Consider the following 20371-nt stretch of genomic DNA (forward strand, 5'->3'; position numbering starts at 1 on the left):
CAATACATTTATATTATATAATATCATGTTCAATAAACTATTTAATAAGTCTCTCATTGCAAATAATCTAGGATAATGATTTAATAATTTATTAGAGCTTCAACAAATTCATATTAAATATTAATCGTTAATTCACAACTTGGAGCCTTCCTTAAGAAAGCATAATTTTTTTTTTTTTAAAGTGGTTATAATGCTTTTCGGGAGGACATGATGCATGAAGAATGTGAAGCGTGAAATCGTTGGGAAGCGATATTGAGCGATTTACTTGAGCAAAGCATACTCATACTCACTGAAGATATAAATTGCAATAGGATTCCAACCATCGATTGCCCTCCCAGCGCATTGAATGGGATTCCAACCATCGATTGCCCTCTCAGTGCTTTGAAGCCCACGTACAGCATATAATTTTTAACAGGTTGTGTAAATCCGAGTTCTCCTTTGAAAACGATTGATATTTCAAGGATGTTGTGTTATTCTGGAAATGCTGAAACAGAGATTAAATCTCTGTTACATAGCTGAGACCCGCAAGGCATTCCATCACTACTTCGCATGCCTCCTCTGTAATATAGGAGATGCAGATTTGAAATTAACTGCTACAATGACACTGGCTGCGGAGAGTTAAGAGGATTGCGACGGAAAACAAAACGGTGAACGGAAGCGAAATTCCAATCTGGGTGCAATGGAAAAGGTGGGAAAGCAGCTTTCCGGGCAGGATTGGGAGCTGATGATCGATGATTTTCAATCTGGGTCTCAGCAAAAATGGCTGTCTCAATACCCAGGCCTTGCAATTCTTGAACTTGCACTTTACACAGTGGTGAAGAAAGATTATAATTTCCCCTTGAAATCCCAGCTTATTACATTTGTCGAAGAGAATGCCGATGCTCTTATTGCGGATGCTGATGCAGACGAGGGTTTGGGCAGCGTGGTTGAGGCTCTCAAGGCTATTGTTCAGGCTCCTGCTGATGGCGTTATGGTTACATTTGCTCTGAAAGAGCAAATGATGGTAGCAGCTACATCAGTAATGATTGTCACAGACAGCCTTCATAGAGCTATGCATCATCTTGAGGCACTGGTTGAGCTCTTGCTTGGTGTAATAAACAGGTATGTATGGTTGAAAAGAAGTTTCGTTATTTCTGATTTTAAGATCAGGTATGTAACTTAAATGATGTAGAAAATGAAACACATTTTCATGACTATTATACGAAGTTATTAGGTGCAATTAAACAATTGATTACAGTTATATCACAAAACATTAAATAAATACAATCATACAACAATAGGAGAATTGTATTAAAATCACCGACTCATAGAAGCAATACATTTCCTTTAAAGCCAGCCTGCTGTACAGTTATACTAAGCACAATTATGAAGATACGCAGTCATAACATACTAAGCGAAATCTTGAGTCAAAACAATCAATAAAAACTTAGGAGCAGTTAATTTGAAATTAAGCTTCCATGGAAACAATCTTCTAGATATGCAAACATACGATAGATTTTAGCAACCATTTTGGCCTCTAGGACATTAAAACTCATCTCATCTCAATTTTGCATTTCTTTGTGCTTGGTACAATTTGGGTGAGGATGCGAATTGCTTTTAACATGGCATGGGGTAATCTAGGACCATGTTCGAAGGACTTGTAAACAATACTTTGATGGGTTCTGTGGACCATTTTGGTCTTTAAGACACTAAAAATCATTTCACCACAATTGTTTTTTTAATAATAGTGTTCCACGGAAACACGTTTCCCCCCTCTAGGCCCAAGTCCCCCCGTCCTTGAAAATTTTTCCCTTTGTCCCCCCGTCCCCAAAGCCCGTCCCCGCGTTCCCCTGTCTCCCCATCCCCAATGTCCGTGGAACACTTTTTTTTTGCTTGGTACAATTTGGGCGAGGCAATGTTGCTCAAAAATCTCCAAGCCAATGCCAAATTGTGACAAATAAATAAATGGATAAAGAACAAGAAGGTTTGAATGTGCCCTCATGACGTCCAAAAAAGATGATGCAACTCCATACAAGCCAACAATAAAGAGGAGATGAATATAGGACTCACAAAACAAACCTGTAGTGTTTGTAAAGTATTCATCCTAAGTAGCTATATCTAGAAGACAATGATCTTGTTAGACTGAATCTTTGGAAGCTCTATTTTAATCAACATTGAACTCTGAGAAGCAAGAGATGGAGGATATGGAATCTTAGCACGTCTCTAGAATCTCAGTCAATGAAAGAATACCAAGATCCAAATGACCATATTGTATCTCCTCAAAATTATTAACACTATATGCTTGAGTGTGAACATCAGCCAAAGGAACAATAGGAGCAAAATATGAGAAGGTGTACACTTGAGATTGATGATATACCTCCTCAACCGCAACAATATTTCTGCTATTCAAATCTTGAATAACCACATAATTTGGTGTGAACTCAACACTTTTCCTTGCCCACCATGTCTGATGTAATAGTTATAAAGGATATTGGTTGATAATGAAGGCACACAAAAGACACCATTAAGCTAACCATCATCCATGACAATAGACCCTTTCCCACAAACACACATGTATGTGTTGTTAGCCATTAGGTTGTGTGGTGATGAACAAGTCTCAAATAAAGAGAACATAGTTTTAATGTGAAACTCCAGAGTAAAGGATCCATCTCCCTAACTCAGAATCTACAACTGCAACAAGTGCTTGCCTTTGTTTATCTCTGACTTTGAATGAGAAAAATATGATGAATCTCCTGACATAGTTGAAGGTAAACTGATTTGGTTCTTCATTAGAAAATGCTTCAACTCATCAATTTGTTTTGAATAACATAGATGTTCATCATGCCTTGGTTTCTTGTAATATGCACATTTGGGCTTCTTCTTAGATTATTCCCCTTTTGAGGAAGATTCAAAATTAAATTATGTTGTTTCTTTTTGTGGCTTATTCTTTTTCTTTTTTTTCGTTTATTTTCAGGAATCCCTAATTATTTCAATTCCTTAGGCTCACTAGTTGTCAATGCTTGTGGTTTAGGAGACTTAGGAGACCCATTTGAATTAACTTCCCTTCTTATTGAACTAGAATTTCAGAAAATTAATCAAATGTGGGCATATTATTTGCCTTCTCCATGTGGAAGATAGAAACAAAAGCTGCATATTCTCTATCAAGTTTGGATAGAACATTAAGAACCAATTTTGTGTCCTTTTTATCAATATCACATTCCTTGAGTTGTGTTTTAACTTTTAAGATCATTGACCTCAGTGACATGATCTTGGATATTGTCAAAACTATTTGGATCAAGTTCATCAATCCATTATCAATTTAATTACTCTTGATTGCATCAGTTTGACCATATAAATCAACAAGTTCGTCCCAAGCCTCCTCAGGTGTATGACACTTTTACACATGAAATTGGAGATCAAGTGAAACAAATGTACATAAATAGCCAAGAGCTTTGTCATGTTCATTAAGTCTCACCCTCTTTTCTTTAGCATCTATTGGCTCTAGTTCAGTTTCCATTATATGCTTAGTATGACCTTCATTCCTTAAGTGATTCATATCGATGTTTTCTATGAGGAAAGGTTGTAAGGAGTTAGTTGAGAGATCTTAGGATTCCCCATGACAAAATCGGATGAACACAATCACTAGATTATCCCCTAAATTCACTCAATCAATGATACCCCCAACATGATTTGATCTATCACTTTGTATTTAGTGCAAGTATAATTGTCCCCAACAGATATCACCAAGTGCACTTGATCTCAATGCTTTATAGATATTAAAAGAGGCTTGAAACTGAAAATACAGATTAGGAGCAAAATTAGAGTGAACCAATGATACCATTGCATAGAGATTGAAAAATTATGCAATTTTAAAAAAGAGTGCACCCAGAAAGGAACCCATATGAGCCTAAACAAGGCCTTGGAAGGTCCCAAAATGGGAATTGTGCAACAATACCTATGACTATCTGTAGTTCTCAGAAAATCCATGCATCAAAATTAGAAAATACTTGCGCCAGTATGGAGTATGTGGAAAAAAATTACTTTGAAAAAGACTTTCATATGTGCAAGATATCGTGCTTCAAATATCAGGTGCAAAAAACAAAATGCCAATGGTGAGGGGGGCAGGTTGGGAGGAGTAATTGCTGATATCAGGAAACTGCATGGATGGAATACTCCCTTGATAGTGAAACCATTGTTCTTTTACTGCAAAACTGCTTTAATACTAGAAAAGCAATTAAATCTGACTGAAAATTGCTTATAATTTGTTAGAGACCACTTTTCCATAGCAAGCTGTTGGAAAGGGCGGAGGTTATACAACATCGGTGGTGCGGTGGCGCTTTGCTTATATCCATTGATGGTGGATTGTGAACCTATGGTTGTGGGTGGCATTGTTAGGTGGTAGGGTTGTTGGTGGGGATACTTTTGCCAATATGCTCCCATGTGGCACTCACAGGTGTGTCTATACCTGTTGTAATAGATTTGTGTAGGGTATGACCTGTACCTTGCCACAGATTTGAAAAATTTGATTTTTAAATTTTTTTTTTTTTAAAAACAAAATAAATTTTTGGATACCTTCATATGCATGAAAAGGATTCTATAGAATATTTTGCCCAACGGTATGGCCATGTGGATAATGGGAGAGGGCATAAATTTTTTCTGAGGGCTTTGGGCAAAGTTCTCAAATTTCAACAATTTGATAGTTCTAAAGGTTTTGAGGCCTTCTAGATACAGTAGCAGGGTTGATTTTGCCCCAAATTGCTCCAAATGATGAGTGAGATTAAATTAACAAAAAAAACTTTTCTTTCAAATCCTTATAGATTTGGCCTCTTGTGTTTGATTTTGATGCAGCAAAAAGTAAAATTGACTTTCTTGAATGTTTTGGACCTAGTTGTGTTCTCAGATTTGTTCCATCAATCTTTAAAATTGCGCCTGCAATATATAGCCACAAAGAGGAAATCCTCCAATTTGGTATTTCTATCAAGTTTTTTTGGTTCTCTAGGTTGTTGATCTATGCAAGAAAATAGAAGGTTTTCAACTTAGATCTCTCAAGTGTCATGTCCCCTTTTCTAAAAATAACACTTACTAAGTCCCCATTGGCCAAAAATAGTAAGTCAACTATGACAGGATACATTTGGAAAGATTATTTAATTAATATTCATGATGTGCCCTTTCCAAAATCAGCACTTTCTATTTTTAGTAAGCTCAACTTTCCAAAATTAGTAAATAAAGACTTTTGGATAAGACTGGAAAATAATATCTTTTTGGGTGATTTAATCAAATCAACCATAATGATTTATCATCAAATATATTATTTGAAGTTTCTACTCAAGTGATGGTGTGGGTTTTTGGAAAGTCTTATTTTAGCAACATTTTGAATTCCATTGCCTGTTTGACATTTGTTGGCAAATGTCAAGTTTCCTTGGGAGTTGTAGGAGATTGGAGACACTTGGAAAGAGGAAACTTTCCTTTCCTTGGGAGTGGGATTTTTGGCCCTCATTGTGGTTTGAATTTGAATTCTGACAGTGATTTCATATATGTATGGAATTGGCTCCATTTGGATCCATTCTATCTTATCATTTTTAACAAGGTTTTGTTGTTCTTCTTCAGAGGCTGAGAAACCATTGAAAGAGTGATCTTCCAGGCTGATAAACCAGGGGGATAGAGGCTTGCGGGCAGTGTGTTTACAAGTCTCCAGTGGCAATCACATTCAGGGGTTGCAGTTGTGCTTCAAATAGACTTTTATGTGTGTTGTTTTGGCAGCGGTTGTAATAGTTAGTGTATTGTAGTTTCTAAGTTCATTTTCAGATTTGTATTGCTGGTAATTTCATGCGTATATTGTTATTCTTAGCTGTTGTTAGACATTTATTTTCATGCATCTTTCTATTGTGGGAAAGTGTGAGGAGTTTGGAGAGTTTTTTGGATTTTGTAGTGGATTTGTGAAGCTTTGAGCTCCATTTTTGGAGCCTATCTTGTAACGCTTCATGGTAGACTCAGAGACTCTCATAAATATATATTTGCATGCTGATATAATGCCAAAATTTCTGCAGAATCTTCTTATGTTTTTATGAGGGTTTGAAGTGTTTATAAGTTCATTGGGACAATTTCGGCGTACCTGATTTCATCGTTTGGTTGCAAATTGTAAATTTGAGTTGGGTTGTTAGAATTTTGTAAATCTGATATAAAATTGCAGCAAGGGTTATTGCAGTGGTATCAGAGCTAAGATCTTGCCAGCTTGTAGGGTTCTCAGTTGCAAATAATGGGAGGAATTCCCAATTACTTCATGAGAAGTACCTCTGGAGGGAAGAAGTTAGTTCTCAACACAAAGACAACCAAGGCCATGTTCCTACCTGATAATGAAGGAGAAGGAGTTTTCCCTATCCTTTCAATAGAAAGATTCTCGACTGAAGCAGCTACCAAATGGTATGAGGATTATGTTAAGCAATCTGATGCTTTCAAAGCGGCTGTTCCATTTGAGAAAATTATAGATATTTATGAAAAGGATCCAAAGAGAAGAGAACAAATGACAAAGCTCTATCATACAACTCTACCTACACAAAAGAATACAAGCCCAATTATTACAAAGATGAAAGAAGACACTAGAAGTGAACTCAGAAGAAAAAGACTTTGTTTTACATGCAAGGAACACTGGGAACCAAGTCATAGATGTGGGAACAATGAAGAAACAAAGGGAGAAGCATGTAGAAATGAGATGGTGGAACCAGAAAGAATGATGGATATATCATTACAGGATCAAGATAATGAAGAAGAATCAAAATCAAATCTTGAATCTTTTCATGAGAACTACACATCAAAATCAGATCAACCCACTGAGGGAGAACATGAGGAACCTGAAAGGAAAGTTGAAGGTAAAAATCCTTTGATTGAAGATATCAATTCAATTTTTGATAATCATGTATTTAAATCTAACATCGATGAAGAAAAAGATAAAAAAACAATTTACAAGAAAAGATGGAATGAGTAGATGAACAAATTATACTCTCAGAAGTTTCAAAAGAAGAGCCCAACAATGAAGATATAAAATTTGTTTTAGACAGCCTTAAGATGGAAGTTTAGAGGAATGAGTATATTTATTTTTGCACTGGAACAGCACAACAAAAGCATGGAGATGTTGAAGAGGGTAGTTTCTCAATTGAGAGCTCAAGTAATGAAAAAGATAACTCACTTCGATCTTCTCACTTATTTATTTCACCGAGTGTTAAGTAAATTGTTCGTAGGGTTGACTTGGTGTTTCTTGCTTCTCCAAAATTATTCTAAGTACAAAATCACTTTCACCAAGCACTTTACCCTATTCATTGAATGGTTGAGCACCTAATCTTGAATGTGGATTTGAAAGATAAACGTTGCATTCCATTATCACTGACCCACATTGATCAAAAGGCATCCAAGTTGTGGATTTGAGCACTCATGGTATCGCTATTGCATTTGGACTTCATCCTTTCTTGAGGTTGACTCTATCATTGTGAGGGTTTCATCTTTGAATTTCCTCTCAGAAATGCAAGGAAAACTAATTTGTATTCTTTTCATACTTCCCCCTTCTTCATATACTTAGGCTTGATTGATTCTTAACTCTTCATCTAGACCTAAGGGTGTCCTGCTCACCTGGCTACTCATCACACCTAAGACTTACCTTGACTTGACCTAGAGGTTGCATTGTGAAGCATCACCCAATGACTACCTTGACTCTCGCCTATCACTTGACTCTTAGAGCTGAGAAGACTCCAAACTAGTCTAGAGGGGGACCTAACTGCTGTTAGACTGTCCGACTTGATCACATATTGATGACAAAGGCATTGCATCCCCTCACAAGCAAGAGGTTAAAGATACCAAAATTATTGCCAAGCTAGATGACTAAGCTAAAACAATTATGCTACCAAGCAAAAAGCAGGGGTTTCCATTTGCAATGGGGCGATGTGTAAAAAGGTCACAGCAGGTGTCACTCTCTCAATGTATGTGGATAGGCCCTTTATAACCTCCCGATTAGCATTCACGAAGCTATTGGAGAAGAAAAATTTGGGGTTCAAATAGTACCCCACTACATGAATGGGTTGGTGGAGTTGATTGTTCTACTTCCAATCAATGATCTCCCAAATAGGGGTGAATCTACATGGATCCCCCTAGTAATGGTTATGGATGGTCTCTTTGGCTCTATCCATGTCCTCTTAAATAGATCCCATTGGGTTTTGCTCTCCATCCACCAAGCGCAAAACCCTCACTAGTGGTTTTGGTACCCACAAAGTGCAAACAAATTTAAGTTACAACTTAGTACTTATAGTGAAACTAAGTATCTGTAAAGTTTAAAATTAAAGGATTCAATTTGAATTTTAAATTAAAGTTGGAAGTTTTCTTGACAATCTCTAAAGCTCTCTTTGCAAAAACATAATAAAAAACTGTTTTTGTGATCCTCTCTACGTCAGCCTTCTTTGAATAACTTGAGTCTAGCCATGCTTGACTCACAAACATCTACTTCATGGGAGTCAATAAACTAGAAATAATTTGCAATGTTAGAAAATTAGTGGCAAACCTTCTAGCACCCGATCATACAAATTCATTCCCCTTGGTGTGATCTCTCATTAAGCTAAGAACCCATGAGTGACTATAAATATATTTTGTTATATTTATAGCATTTTCTACAATTGGTCTCATCCAATCAATTTTGTCCATGTTGTCCAAAAGAAGGTCAAGGCAATAAGTTGCACAAGGGCCCAAAAAAGCTTTAGATACCTCTCTTGAAGCTGTTGGTCACAGTTTGTCATTGATGTCAATATACTTATGTTTTCAGATCAATTATAACATATTTCAGATTACATATGAATGCATTCACAAGTATTTTTATCGTGCTCAGATTTAGCAAACTGAATCAATTCAATCCGATAAAATATGTAAATTTGACATTCTAAAAAAATTAGAAATGATTTACAAATTTAAATGCTTGAAAAAGAAGTAATTTTTTATTTTTAACTAACTCAAGGCAAGTTCAAAATTCTGGAAATTTCTTCTTCAAATGCCCTAAATCATCTTCCGAATTCACTCTAGATTGCTTGTTCGCAACTGTGTGTGGTGTGGAAGGCCAAATATAGGTTTAAAAAAAATGTGTTTTAATTGTATCTGACATGTGTACACACACCAACTATTTTTTTGCATGGACTTGCTGAAAAAACCAACTATTTTTTTGCATGGACTTGCTGAAAAAACCAGAGAGTTTCATTAAAAAATCATGGGGGGAATCAATGAGTTTACTTTGTGAGTACTTGTGGTAAGAAAAAAACTCGTGAGTACTTAACGATGTGTCGGGTCTATGAGTATGAACTATCCCATAGATCATGGAAATATAAAGGAAATGTAATGTAGATGGATAAAAAGGGATATTGAAATCAAAAACACTTTTCAAGAGAAAAACAGGGGAATTTACACTAAAATAAATAAGTGAGATTTCATCAAATGCTCAATGGCATGGAAGTGATATTTCGCATATTAGTGGAGCTGGAAGTCATATATCTGTTAATCTTTGTGTTATATATACATTTCAAAAAAGTAGAGACATTAATCTTTGATGGTGATTGCTAACTGTAACATATACAGTTTTATGCTTCTAATTTAAGAAATCTGAAATTTCAGACAATTAGTTTGTAGCCTTTAGTCTTTCTGTTGATGGCGATTTGATGTTTGAATATGGTTATGTGCTTTTTAAATGCACTATCCTGAAGCTGAACTGTATGAAATCCCGCATTACTACTGTTGTGTGAGGAGAATTTCTTCATTGATGGTGATTGAGCAATATAGTATTTGATATTTATTTATCTGTTTTCTGAGTTTGGTTAAGTTGTTTAAATTTTTAAAATAAATTTTATTTATTTATTTGTATTTATAAAAAATAAATATTAGTTTTAGAAGTGATTTAATTGCTGTCCTGACATCTCCAAAATCTGATTCTTTTTTGCTGTCCCCGAATCTGGGTCCCCATAGCTATTTGTCTCTGAAACTTGACAAATCACTTCCTATACCCAAAAATGGTTATCTGTTAAATTAGATTTAGTCATTACTCCTTCCATCCTCCTTCATTTGACTCAGCATTGGTGCTCATGTGAGCTGTGGCATTGAGAGGGATTGTTAGGGAGCTCACAGTGTCTGAGGTACTAGTGTGAATACCAACACATTCTGGTATCCGCTCAATCAAAATACTCTTTAATTTCATAAAAAAATGGCCATCTGTTGAAGTAAAGACTACATTAGTTATGGGTATTGTCTTGCTTTGGAACCGAAAATAACTAAGCTAGCAGGGTAAATGGCTCATAATAGTTAGGACTGGCTTTGCAGTTGTGGGTTACATGGCTTGGGATTCCCAATTGGATTTCTGTTAGATAAGTCCAATGGGAGTTTCATGCATAGAAGTTGATAATTTGGAACTGGGCAATACATGGGGGAGGGAAAAAGGAGTATGATATTATGTGCAGTAGTGTTGACAAGCAGAAATTTGTTTTTGATACTAATTCAATGGTTATGTGATGTACTTTATTCTGCTTCTATTATGTAGAGTGTTTTTCTAAATCCCTGCATTGACAGGCCCAATCACGGAGTTGATCGACAATCCAGGGCAATAGCTTGTGAATGCTTGAGACAATTGGAGAAGGCTTACCCTTGCTTGCTTTATGCATATGCAGGGCATTTGTTGCTCTTGTGCCAGAGTGAGAGGACTCATGCCGCCCAGGGCTATATTCTACTCCTCACAATGGTTATCAACAATCTTGCTTGCCATATGTATAATTCTTCAGGAAGGGCTTCCATGCTGGCAACATCGATTTTGTCCACATCAGTACCATGGGTTCCTTTCAATGTTCCTCCCTTTCTGGCTGCCTCTGCACCTGGGGAAGAGAAAGCATCAATTCCTTGTAGAGAACTGGCCCCTATTAATCGGAAAGAGTTTCACAGGTAAAGTTTAGAACTCTTGTAAAAGTATACCAAAATTCAACTCTAATTTTTATTAATCTATTGCAAAAGTTGAACTTTTTCCAACTTTCTCAAGGTTATGTATATTTTGAAGAAATTGTTGGTGAATTTTGTAAGTGATAAAAGTAGTCATTTAGCAAATATTAATTACTTAAAGTTTTCTCATTAACAGGGTAGTGGCATTTTTACTAGAGCGTCCCCAGATTTTGACAGCTTGTGGAATGCTGGAATTTGTCTCAGACCTTATAAATGTTGCATCTGCCTTAGAGCTCCAACCTTCACTCTTGAAGGTGCAATTCTCAGGTCTGATATATTCATATGATCCTGTACTTTGTCACATTGTTTTGATGATATACGCCCACTTTGTTGATGCATTTGATGGAGAAGACAAAAACATCTGCAGACGCTTAGTGCTAATATCTAAAGAAGCATCGCAACCTCTCATTGTTCGTCTACTTGTTATTCACTGGATGTTAGGACTGGAAAGCCTTTCCTTACAGAAGAATAGAAGATCTACATTGGTCTCTATAGCTTCTGACTTATACCCACCAGTTTTTGATCCACTTTCACTGAAAGCGATAAAATTAGATGCTCTTGCATATTGTGCAATCAATTTTGATCCCACTCCGACAGAGCGATTGCATCTTCCTACCAACAGGCCACTTGACTTTTCAGTCTCAGAAAGAGGCAATACTTCTGTTGCAGTGGGAGAAGTAACTGCAGGAAAACTTTTCAATGATGGCCTTGCTTGTGTTTCATCTTTCCGATGGTTGCCTCCATGGAGCACGGAGACAAGATTAGCCTTCCGCATGCTACACAGATTCTTGACAGTTGCAATTCCTCATCCTTCAATTGATGAAGAAACTATTAGCTTATACACAAAGTCTGCCCTCTTTGACACATTGCAGGCATGTTTCTATTTTTTTCACTAGCAAATTCAGTGAGTTTAAATGCAAAGCATGGTTTATTCTAGCCTTTTTCATTTCTGGTTTTCTTATTTTGTGCTATGATTTGTGTTTCAAATGAAATAAAACTAAGTTATACAGATGTGTGAAATGGCATTTTTTAGTTCACATCAATAAAACTGATTTTATTTGCTCATTAGCAAATAAAATCAGTTTTATTGATGTGAACTAAAAAATGCCATTTCACACATCTGTATAACTTAGTTTTATTTCATTTGAAACACAAATCATAGCACAAAATAAGAAAACCAGAAATGAAAAAGGCTAGAATAAATCATTTTTTCACTAGCTAATTCAGTGAGTTTTAATGTGAAGCATGATTTATTCTAGCCTTTTTCATTTCTGGTTTTCTTATTTTGTGCTATGATTTGTGTTTCAAATGAAATAAAACTAGTTACACAGATGTGTGAAATGGCATTTTTTAGTTCACATCAATTAAACTGATTTTATTTGCACACATGCAGAGTCTACTGGTGAATACGGCATTGGAGCTTCAGAAGTTAGTTCCCAATATCCTTTCTCTTATAGACCGGCTTCTGTATTGTGAGTCTCATCAGCTCTTGGGGGAGTGTCTTCTCCAAATATTCAATGGGTATTTGCTGTCAAAGCTGGTTCCAGATCGTCACTTGTCTGCATACTTTCCAATATTTGATAGAATTGCTGAGAGTAGTTCTATTCCTCCTCGCCATTTGTTGGAATTATTAACATTGTATGCTGGAACTCTTGTAAATAAATATGACCCAGAAACTCTATCAATGTCATGGTCTCGAGGAAGTAAAGTGCTTGGAATTTGTAGGACTGTACTCATGCATCACCATAGTTCCAGGGTTTTTCTTGTCCTATCTCGTCTTCTGGCTTTTCTTTGTCGCTTTTTTCCAGATTTGGAGATTCGTGACAGTGCAAGGTATGGAATTTTTTTGAATGCCTAGAAGGTTAAAACTGATTGTGCTAGTGAACTTTAGACCAAGACTGGTTGAGGATGATTATATTTGGAGTTCTAATGCATGATTTGATCTTAGATAACTATTTTATGCTACCTTGACCAAAGTTATGTTGCAGGTTGCCTCTTAGAGGATGTTGATATCTATCATCTTATTTTCACCTTCATTTTATTCAGGATTTATCTACGAATGCTTATTTGCATTCCTGGCAACAAACTCAGACGTATATTAAGCCTTGGAGATCAGCTACCTGATGATTCTTCTGCTCCACAACTCTCTTCTTTTTTTCGCAGTCCATCTCCAAGGGCACCACAGAGTGTCATGCAAAATTTGTCTACTTACATTCATCTTTCTAGAGTCACTCCTCTTATTGTTAAACAGTCATGGTCTCTGGTTATTGTCAATTCAGATATAAATGAAGAAATATATTCCGTAGGTGAACAAAATGTGAATCTGGAAGAACCATCAATGGCTATTGCAGAGTCAAAGGAAGGGACTGATAGAGAACATGTTGCCATGGATGGAGTTTTCAGAGGGGTGGAGCCTTTGCGGGTTATGGATTCAAAGGTATCTGAGATGTTAGGAATTTTACGAAGGCACTTTGCCACTATTCCAGATGTTCGCCATGGGCCAGGCCTGAAGGTCAGTGTACACTGCAAACTTAGCTTTGATTCAGAAGGAAGGTTTCCAGCAGGGCAGGATGATTCTTTTCACAATCCACAGTTGAATAGTGATGATTCATGGCCTGCACTTTATGCTATTGTTATTAAATTTTCTTCTGGTAGCCAATATGGACCGATACCATCTGTTCACATTCCTTTTCTTATGGGTGAGCCTCCAAGAAAGAATGAGCCACATTTTTCAAGTAAATCTGAAGAGGAAAAATCGATATTGATGCAAGTGCAAGATGGATCTATTATAGAACCAGGTAAAGAAGCAGATAGTCAACAACCTGCAAACAATAATAAAAGAGCCACAAGGAGTAGCTCTATGGATGAAGACAAAGAGGGCTTCCAAGAGTTAGTGATAATTGAATTAGAACCTAAAGAACCAGTGCCTGCACTTATTGATGTTTTTATTGAGGCAACTGGGGAGGCTGGGCAGAGTATTCGTGGTCAACTTCAAAGCATTCCAGTTGGTATAGAAGACCTCTTTATGAAATCTCCAGTTCCAAATGATGTCCAAGAGGAAGAAGTTGCAGACTATTACTTCATTCTGTTTAATGTATTGTGGGAAGCCTGTGAGAGTCCAGGGAAGATTGGCCGAGAGACATTCCTACTTGGAGGTAGCAAAGGAGTTGCTGCAATTCACGGAACCGGATCTGTCAAGCTTTTAGAAGCTCAATCAGACCGTGTAATAGACTCTGTGGGACACTTTTTAGGTCCTTCTGTTGTGGCTGTAAGTGGTGAACAACTTATCAATATTGTAAAGGATAACAACATTGTTAAGGATGTTGTCTGGAAGGATGAAAAGTCACATTCTTCTGATGAAGAAATATCTAATTCACCAGGACATAACCTCAGTCAAGAAGGTCCTCTTCAGCTAAAGTACTTACTGGATGCTACTGATATTGATGATTCCATTGAAATTTCTAAGACACATATTGGTTGTTTCTTCATTCTTATTTTCCTGCCCCCTCGCTTCCACTTACTATTAAAGATGGAGGTATCTGAGTTCTCAACCTTGGTACGGATCAGGACAGATCATTGGCCATGTCTTGCATATGTGGATGAGTTTCTGGAAGCTTTATCCATAAGATGACACCTATTCCTTTTTTTTCTCTATTTTCTGTAATTATTTTTAACTTTTTCCTTGGTTTTCCACATCCTTTTCAACATTTCTAACTCATTGATATTCACAAAGTAATTTGAGATATGAAGTGCATCATTTCATGCCTCCTTTTCAGGGAGACTTGGGCAAGTGCCATAGATGAGACTTCAAGGTCTGAAGGGATCATCATGCAGAGAAAACTGGCATCTGAAGTACAAATTTTGTTTGGTATATAAGGTTTGGAGTTTTACAATTGCTGAGAAATTCCCAAAACTCAATTTTGTTGCCTTTTTATTTACAATGATAACCATGTCTATATCATTAAGGAATGCAACTAGAATAATCATGACAAACCTCGTTGTTCTAGGTGCATTTAAAATCTCCAATGGAATTAGAAATTGTGTAAAGAAGATAGATATGGAAAAGTGTCTAGAAATTTTACTGGAGATGGAGAAACTACTACGTGGTTCTTCATCATGATATCAATGATTTAAGGAATATATATTTTAAATTTTTAAGTCATTATTGTTGATAAATTTGTGATACTTTATAGTTTCATGATCAGTCCTTCATAGAAGTTTGCTTCATCTTATTTTTGTTTGCATTCCTATCAACTGCCCTCTATTGCAGTGCATTAGATGTTTAATTGTGTATTTTTGTCTTTATCTTGTTATTAACTGCCTATGATGTCCTTTGTCTTTGTAAAAAATCTTAAAATTATAATGCACTTGAATGCATCTATTTTGGTTCTTCAATTGTATGAGTTGGATTGGTTCCAAAAGGTCCTGTCAAAACAGAAACTCAGAAAGCTTTGCTGCATGGAATGTGAGGTGTAGATTTAGTGGATTGTTAGTTGCAGCAGACTTTAGTGTCCCCAACAAAATATTAATGCAAATATTATTCAAACCCTCTACTAATATTGTTTAGATTTAAATACTTTAACCAAATTAGGCATAAATGCAAATTTCTTTAGCAAATATAGTTCTGATTTTAATAATCTACCAACACAACCTTAGATCTCAAATTTCTTTAGAAAATATAGTTCTGATTTTAATATTCTACCCAAATCTAACACAACCTTAGAATTTCATTTCATGATCATTAACTTTCAGAACCAAATTATAAATGAAGGCAAACAAATGAAAGGACAACTCTTTAACTTTTTCTTATTATTGATCGAGTTTGAGATTGCATCAAGATCTGCTACGACACCAAATACAACAGTTGCAAAAGCAGCAGCTACAAACTGGAAAATACAAGGTCTACACCCAACAGGTGTTGCAAAGCATACATACATGATGAAGTTGAATTCCATGATCAATTGCAAATCGTGCAAACTAGATGGAGCTATGATCCGTCGTTATGAAGTTCTGTCATGACCTTTGGATGAGATCATCTTGTAGAGCCAAAGAGGTTTTGTCCTCCGACTTGTGAAATCAAAGGGTTTTCCTCCTATGATATCCAACTCAAGGGTTTTGATCCTCAAATTCTATTGTGTGAACACAATTTTGTAGAGCAAAGTTGACAAGTGTTTTTTGTTTATAATATGCGTAATCCTTTGATTGGATGCATACAATTTTTATATCATCCACATCAATCATTGGAGTAAGATCCCATCAAAATAATGGTTTAGATGCACACAAGGACTAAAGGTAGTGGAAGGTACAATCGTTTCATTAATGAAGCATGGCCATCATTCATCTCCAACATAATGAATGGATGTGAAATTGTGTCCTTAGAATTTGAACAATGTTTTTCAGTGAGAGAAATCCTTCTGGAGTAATCATAGTGTCAAAATTGGCCATTAATGGTATCCTAGGTTGCGCAAGAAGGTATGTGAGAGCGAACAATGCAAATGTGGAAGTTTCAAAGTTTAGGAGTTAGACGATACTTCATGACTCTTGCCATTGTCGAGAATTAGCGTTTAGAAGTACCAAGGAGATCATCCCGTCGGGTATGCAAATCGAGGGAAGCCAAAACTTGCAAATTGAAAGTGTTGGAAATCGGGGTTCAGGATGATTCATAACTTGTACCAAATTAAGGCTATGCTCTCACGTTCGACTTTGATGGGATGCAAGGAGGGGATTTATTGGGCATTCGACTTCAAAAAGTTGTAAAAGAAATGAAGTTCGGTGTTTGAGAATGATAAGGGACATATAGCTAGGTAGAAGCAAGGTTGCAATTTCAACTTTGGTAAAGTAAGTTAGAATATTGACTTAGGAGTTGGGAGTTGGGAATAATTTTTATGAGGCACCTAAAGAGGAGGTTGAAATTCTAGCATTGAAGAAAACTTAAAGCAAATGGTTGGGTCTCGAGGGAAAAAGGCAATCTAGGAAGGTGGACTTCAAAAATATGACAAAGAACAATCCTTAGAATTTTGAACAATAAAGTCTCTACACTTAGAAAATTTAAGACCTATGGGGTTGAGCTTCCTTAGGCTTAGCTCAGGAAAAACAAAAAATGGGCTTTTCATCCATAAACATAAATTTATTGGAAATGATATAGACAAATTACACTTTCCAAAATTGCTTTTCCTTCAAGTCATCTAAGTTTTCCCTAGTAGTAGCCTTTGTAGTTAGCTTCCTTTAATGAACTAGATATTGCATGGTGGCTCCACTTCTAGACTTTTTCTTCCTTGTGTTGATACCATTTGTTATCCATATGAGTAGCACTCTTCTATTTGCAATCACTAAATCAATGCAAGTTAGTGCATTATAGACAACCAATGGCACAAATGAAAACATGCCAAGGTGTGGATACTCGATGACGTGACCAGGTTTTTCTAGACGAGACTATGTAACCCTTGCTAATTGTTATAAAACAACTTCCCATGAAACTCCTATTGTCCACTTAATCACCAATTTTGTTTGTTAAATTGTTGCAACATTAAGCAAGGAGTGAGTTTTGCACCCATCCAATGAATTGGTTCATGCCAATGGGAATTAAAAATCTGATGTCTCCATTGCTAAAAATATTCTTATGCAAACCAAGTAGCCCAATCACCTATTTGAAAATTAATTTTGCCATATGTTGAATTCATAATAAAGGTTAAAAGTATGTGTTGGTGTAAATAATTATTCATCATGGATATTATTACACTATACTTAAGTTTACTTAGGTACATGCATTTAATGGTAGTTTGGGTATGAAACACTTGGGTGTTTGTGCCACATTGGGATAGTGTGTGTAGGACAATTTCCACCTTTTATGGTGTTGATCTTCTTGTTACACTCCACCTTCGGTGGGTGATCCACCTCATGTGGAATATTTTATTGTTTCTCCTACCTACCACACCTATTTCCTACCTACCCTTGTTTCCTATTGAACCACATGTCATGTTTGTGTGCTCACATATCCATATAGCCTCGCCTATATAAGCAGGTTCATATTCATTGTATGTAACATGTAATGATCCAGTTGATTAGTATTTTCTTGATAGAATACAATTTATTTCTATCATCTATTTTGTTTTTTCTTATTTGTACTTTCCAATGCCTCTAGATCTTGACAAAATCTCACACGGTATCAGAGCCATTAGAGTGTCGTTGGTTTGCTAATTGAGAGAAATTTGATGCTATTTGGGGTTGTGTATTTTGGAGCTTTGTATTGCAGGTTATTATTGAAACTTGATGGGCCAAATCTGAGGTTACCATTGGATTGAGGAGGTCCAAGAAAGTCAGTTTTGCCTTTTGTTTCATCCAAATTGAACTTCAGAGGCCAAATCTAAAGGCATTTTGAAGTTTGAAGCTGTGACAAAATTTTTCCAGAAATTATAATTTTGCAAACAATTTTCAAATAGCGATATCTCACTCATCCGGACTCCTTTTTTCGAACAATTTTTTTTTGTTTTGGGGTAGAATTTCGTGATCTGTACAGTGATGCAGGGGTATTCTAATTTTCAGATACAATTTTTTTTGAAATCGTGAAATCTTGATTTTTACAACTTTGGAGGCTTCGTTCGGGCTCATATGGACTCATTTTCAGGTGCCATTTTTTTTGAAAGTGCATAATTTTTTGCCTACTTTCATAATCTACCATTAGTTTGTAGTGATTTTGAGTGGATATTGTACTTTCAGTATTTGGTCATTTTTGGCCTATTTGGTACTTGTATTTTGCTTGGATTTCAGTTTAGATCACTAGCAGTATTTGTTGAAGTCTCTTATATCTCATTTTGAGAAGTTGTAATAATTGAAATCAGAAGTCCACTTTGCCATTATTTGCAAGTGCCAACATGATCTTTTTATGGGGGGTCATTTGTTCATTTATATCTCTTGGTGAAATTCCATTCAGAGGCATCTTCATCTGCAGTATTCTACAGGGCTTCTTTGTTGGTGGCATCATTTTCATGTTTCCACATTTGAATATTTTATCATGATGTATGTTCTTGCTCGAGCAATGTTGTACTCGCACTATCATAAAGTGCCACACCTCTTTGTATCTTGTCATTGTTGACTATTTGATGTAATCCTCTTGTACACATAGATTATGAATATCTTGTGAGACTTGGCGCATGGCTCCAGTTGAGACTTAGATTGTATACATTTGTGTATGGTTCCTGTGAGACTTAGATTGTACCATTATTTCTGCCATTTACGAGTATCCAGATGATGCTAAAAGCAAGTTGTTTCCATGCCTAATCTTTATTTTGTTGTAGCAAGTGATTCATCGTCATCGACATTGGTACATGGTTTTGTCACACTTTGACATTATTGGTGCAACATTGACTCTCTTTCTTCCTTATGGGGAGGTGTTTTGGTCATCATCATTGGACCATCTTTGCAGGAGACTCGACATTGAGGGAGGGCTTCATGGTCTCTTTTTCATCATCGAGAGCATTGTGTGCTTTCATCATCTCTCTTTTGGGGGAGTTTTTTTCCCATTGGGTTTTTCTCTCTTTCTCCGTTTATGGGAGATTGCATTTGCATTTGTACATGGGTACCTAACATGGCCCAGTAGCCGGGACCCATCTTGCATTGCTTAGTTGCATTGTAGACTTTAGTGCATTCCCCTAAGTTGCACTTAAGGGGGGGTGTTGGTGTAAATAATTATTCATCATGGATATTATTACACTATACTTAAGTTTACTTAGGTACATGCATTTAATAGTAGTTTGGGTATGAGACACTTGGGTGTTTGTGCCACATTGGGATAGTGTGAGTAGGATGATTTCCACCTTTTATGGCGTTGATCTTGTTGTTACACTGCACCTTCGGTGGCTGATCCACTTCATGTGAAATATTTTATTGTTTCTCTTACCTACCACACCTATTTCCTACCTACCCTTGTTTCTTATTGAGCCACATGTCATGTTTGTGTGCTCATATATCCATATAGCCTTGCCTATATAAGAAGACTCATATTCATTGTATGTAACATGTAATGATCCAGTTGATCAGTATTTTATTGATAGAATACAGTTTATTTCTATAATCTATTTTGTTCTCTCTTATTTGTACTTTACAATGCCTCTAGATCTTGACAAAATCTCAAAATATGCATACTAATTTTTCTTATCCTTAACTGTATTAATGCAATCTTTACATTGTGCTTTGGGAAAACTCATAATGGATTCCATGAACACGCTTTCCCAACCTTGGTGGGGAATAAACAATGGTTGCAATGCTCTTCCTAAAAAGACTCGCTTTACTCCATTCTATAGGTAAATGATGTAGTCTGGATGTGTTTGAGTTCTTCCTTCCCAAGGCTCCTTCATGTAACTCTCTTTGACATATCTACAAATATTGTAGAAGT

The 20371-nt window shown here is 36.2% G+C and overlaps 1 protein-coding gene across 3 annotated transcripts; it reads left to right on the forward strand.

Annotated features, from left to right (window-relative positions):
* The first annotated feature begins 200 nt into the window (after window positions 1–200).
* LOC131034947 (uncharacterized) lies at window positions 201–15156 on the forward strand. Of its 3 annotated transcripts, XM_057966558.2 has the most exons (6): window positions 201–1101; window positions 10561–10926; window positions 11117–11852; window positions 12374–12813; window positions 13027–14640; window positions 14757–15156. In XM_057966558.2, exons 1-5 carry the CDS (start codon window positions 680–682, stop codon window positions 14609–14611), a joined length of 3549 nt encoding a protein of 1182 aa, XP_057822541.2. In that variant the 5' UTR covers window positions 201–679; the 3' UTR covers window positions 14612–14640; window positions 14757–15156. The 3 variants fall into 3 exon arrangements, with proteins under 3 accessions (XP_057822541.2, XP_057822540.2, XP_057822542.2); XM_057966557.2 differs by having other exon boundaries at window positions 13027–15156; XM_057966559.2 differs by having other exon boundaries at window positions 965–1101; window positions 10659–10926; window positions 13027–15156.
* The last annotated feature ends 5215 nt before the right edge of the window (window positions 15157–20371 follow it).

This window comes from Cryptomeria japonica, chromosome 8, assembly GCF_030272615.1.
Source record: "Cryptomeria japonica chromosome 8, Sugi_1.0, whole genome shotgun sequence".
Classification (NCBI taxonomy): Eukaryota; Viridiplantae; Streptophyta; class Pinopsida; order Cupressales; family Cupressaceae; genus Cryptomeria; species Cryptomeria japonica.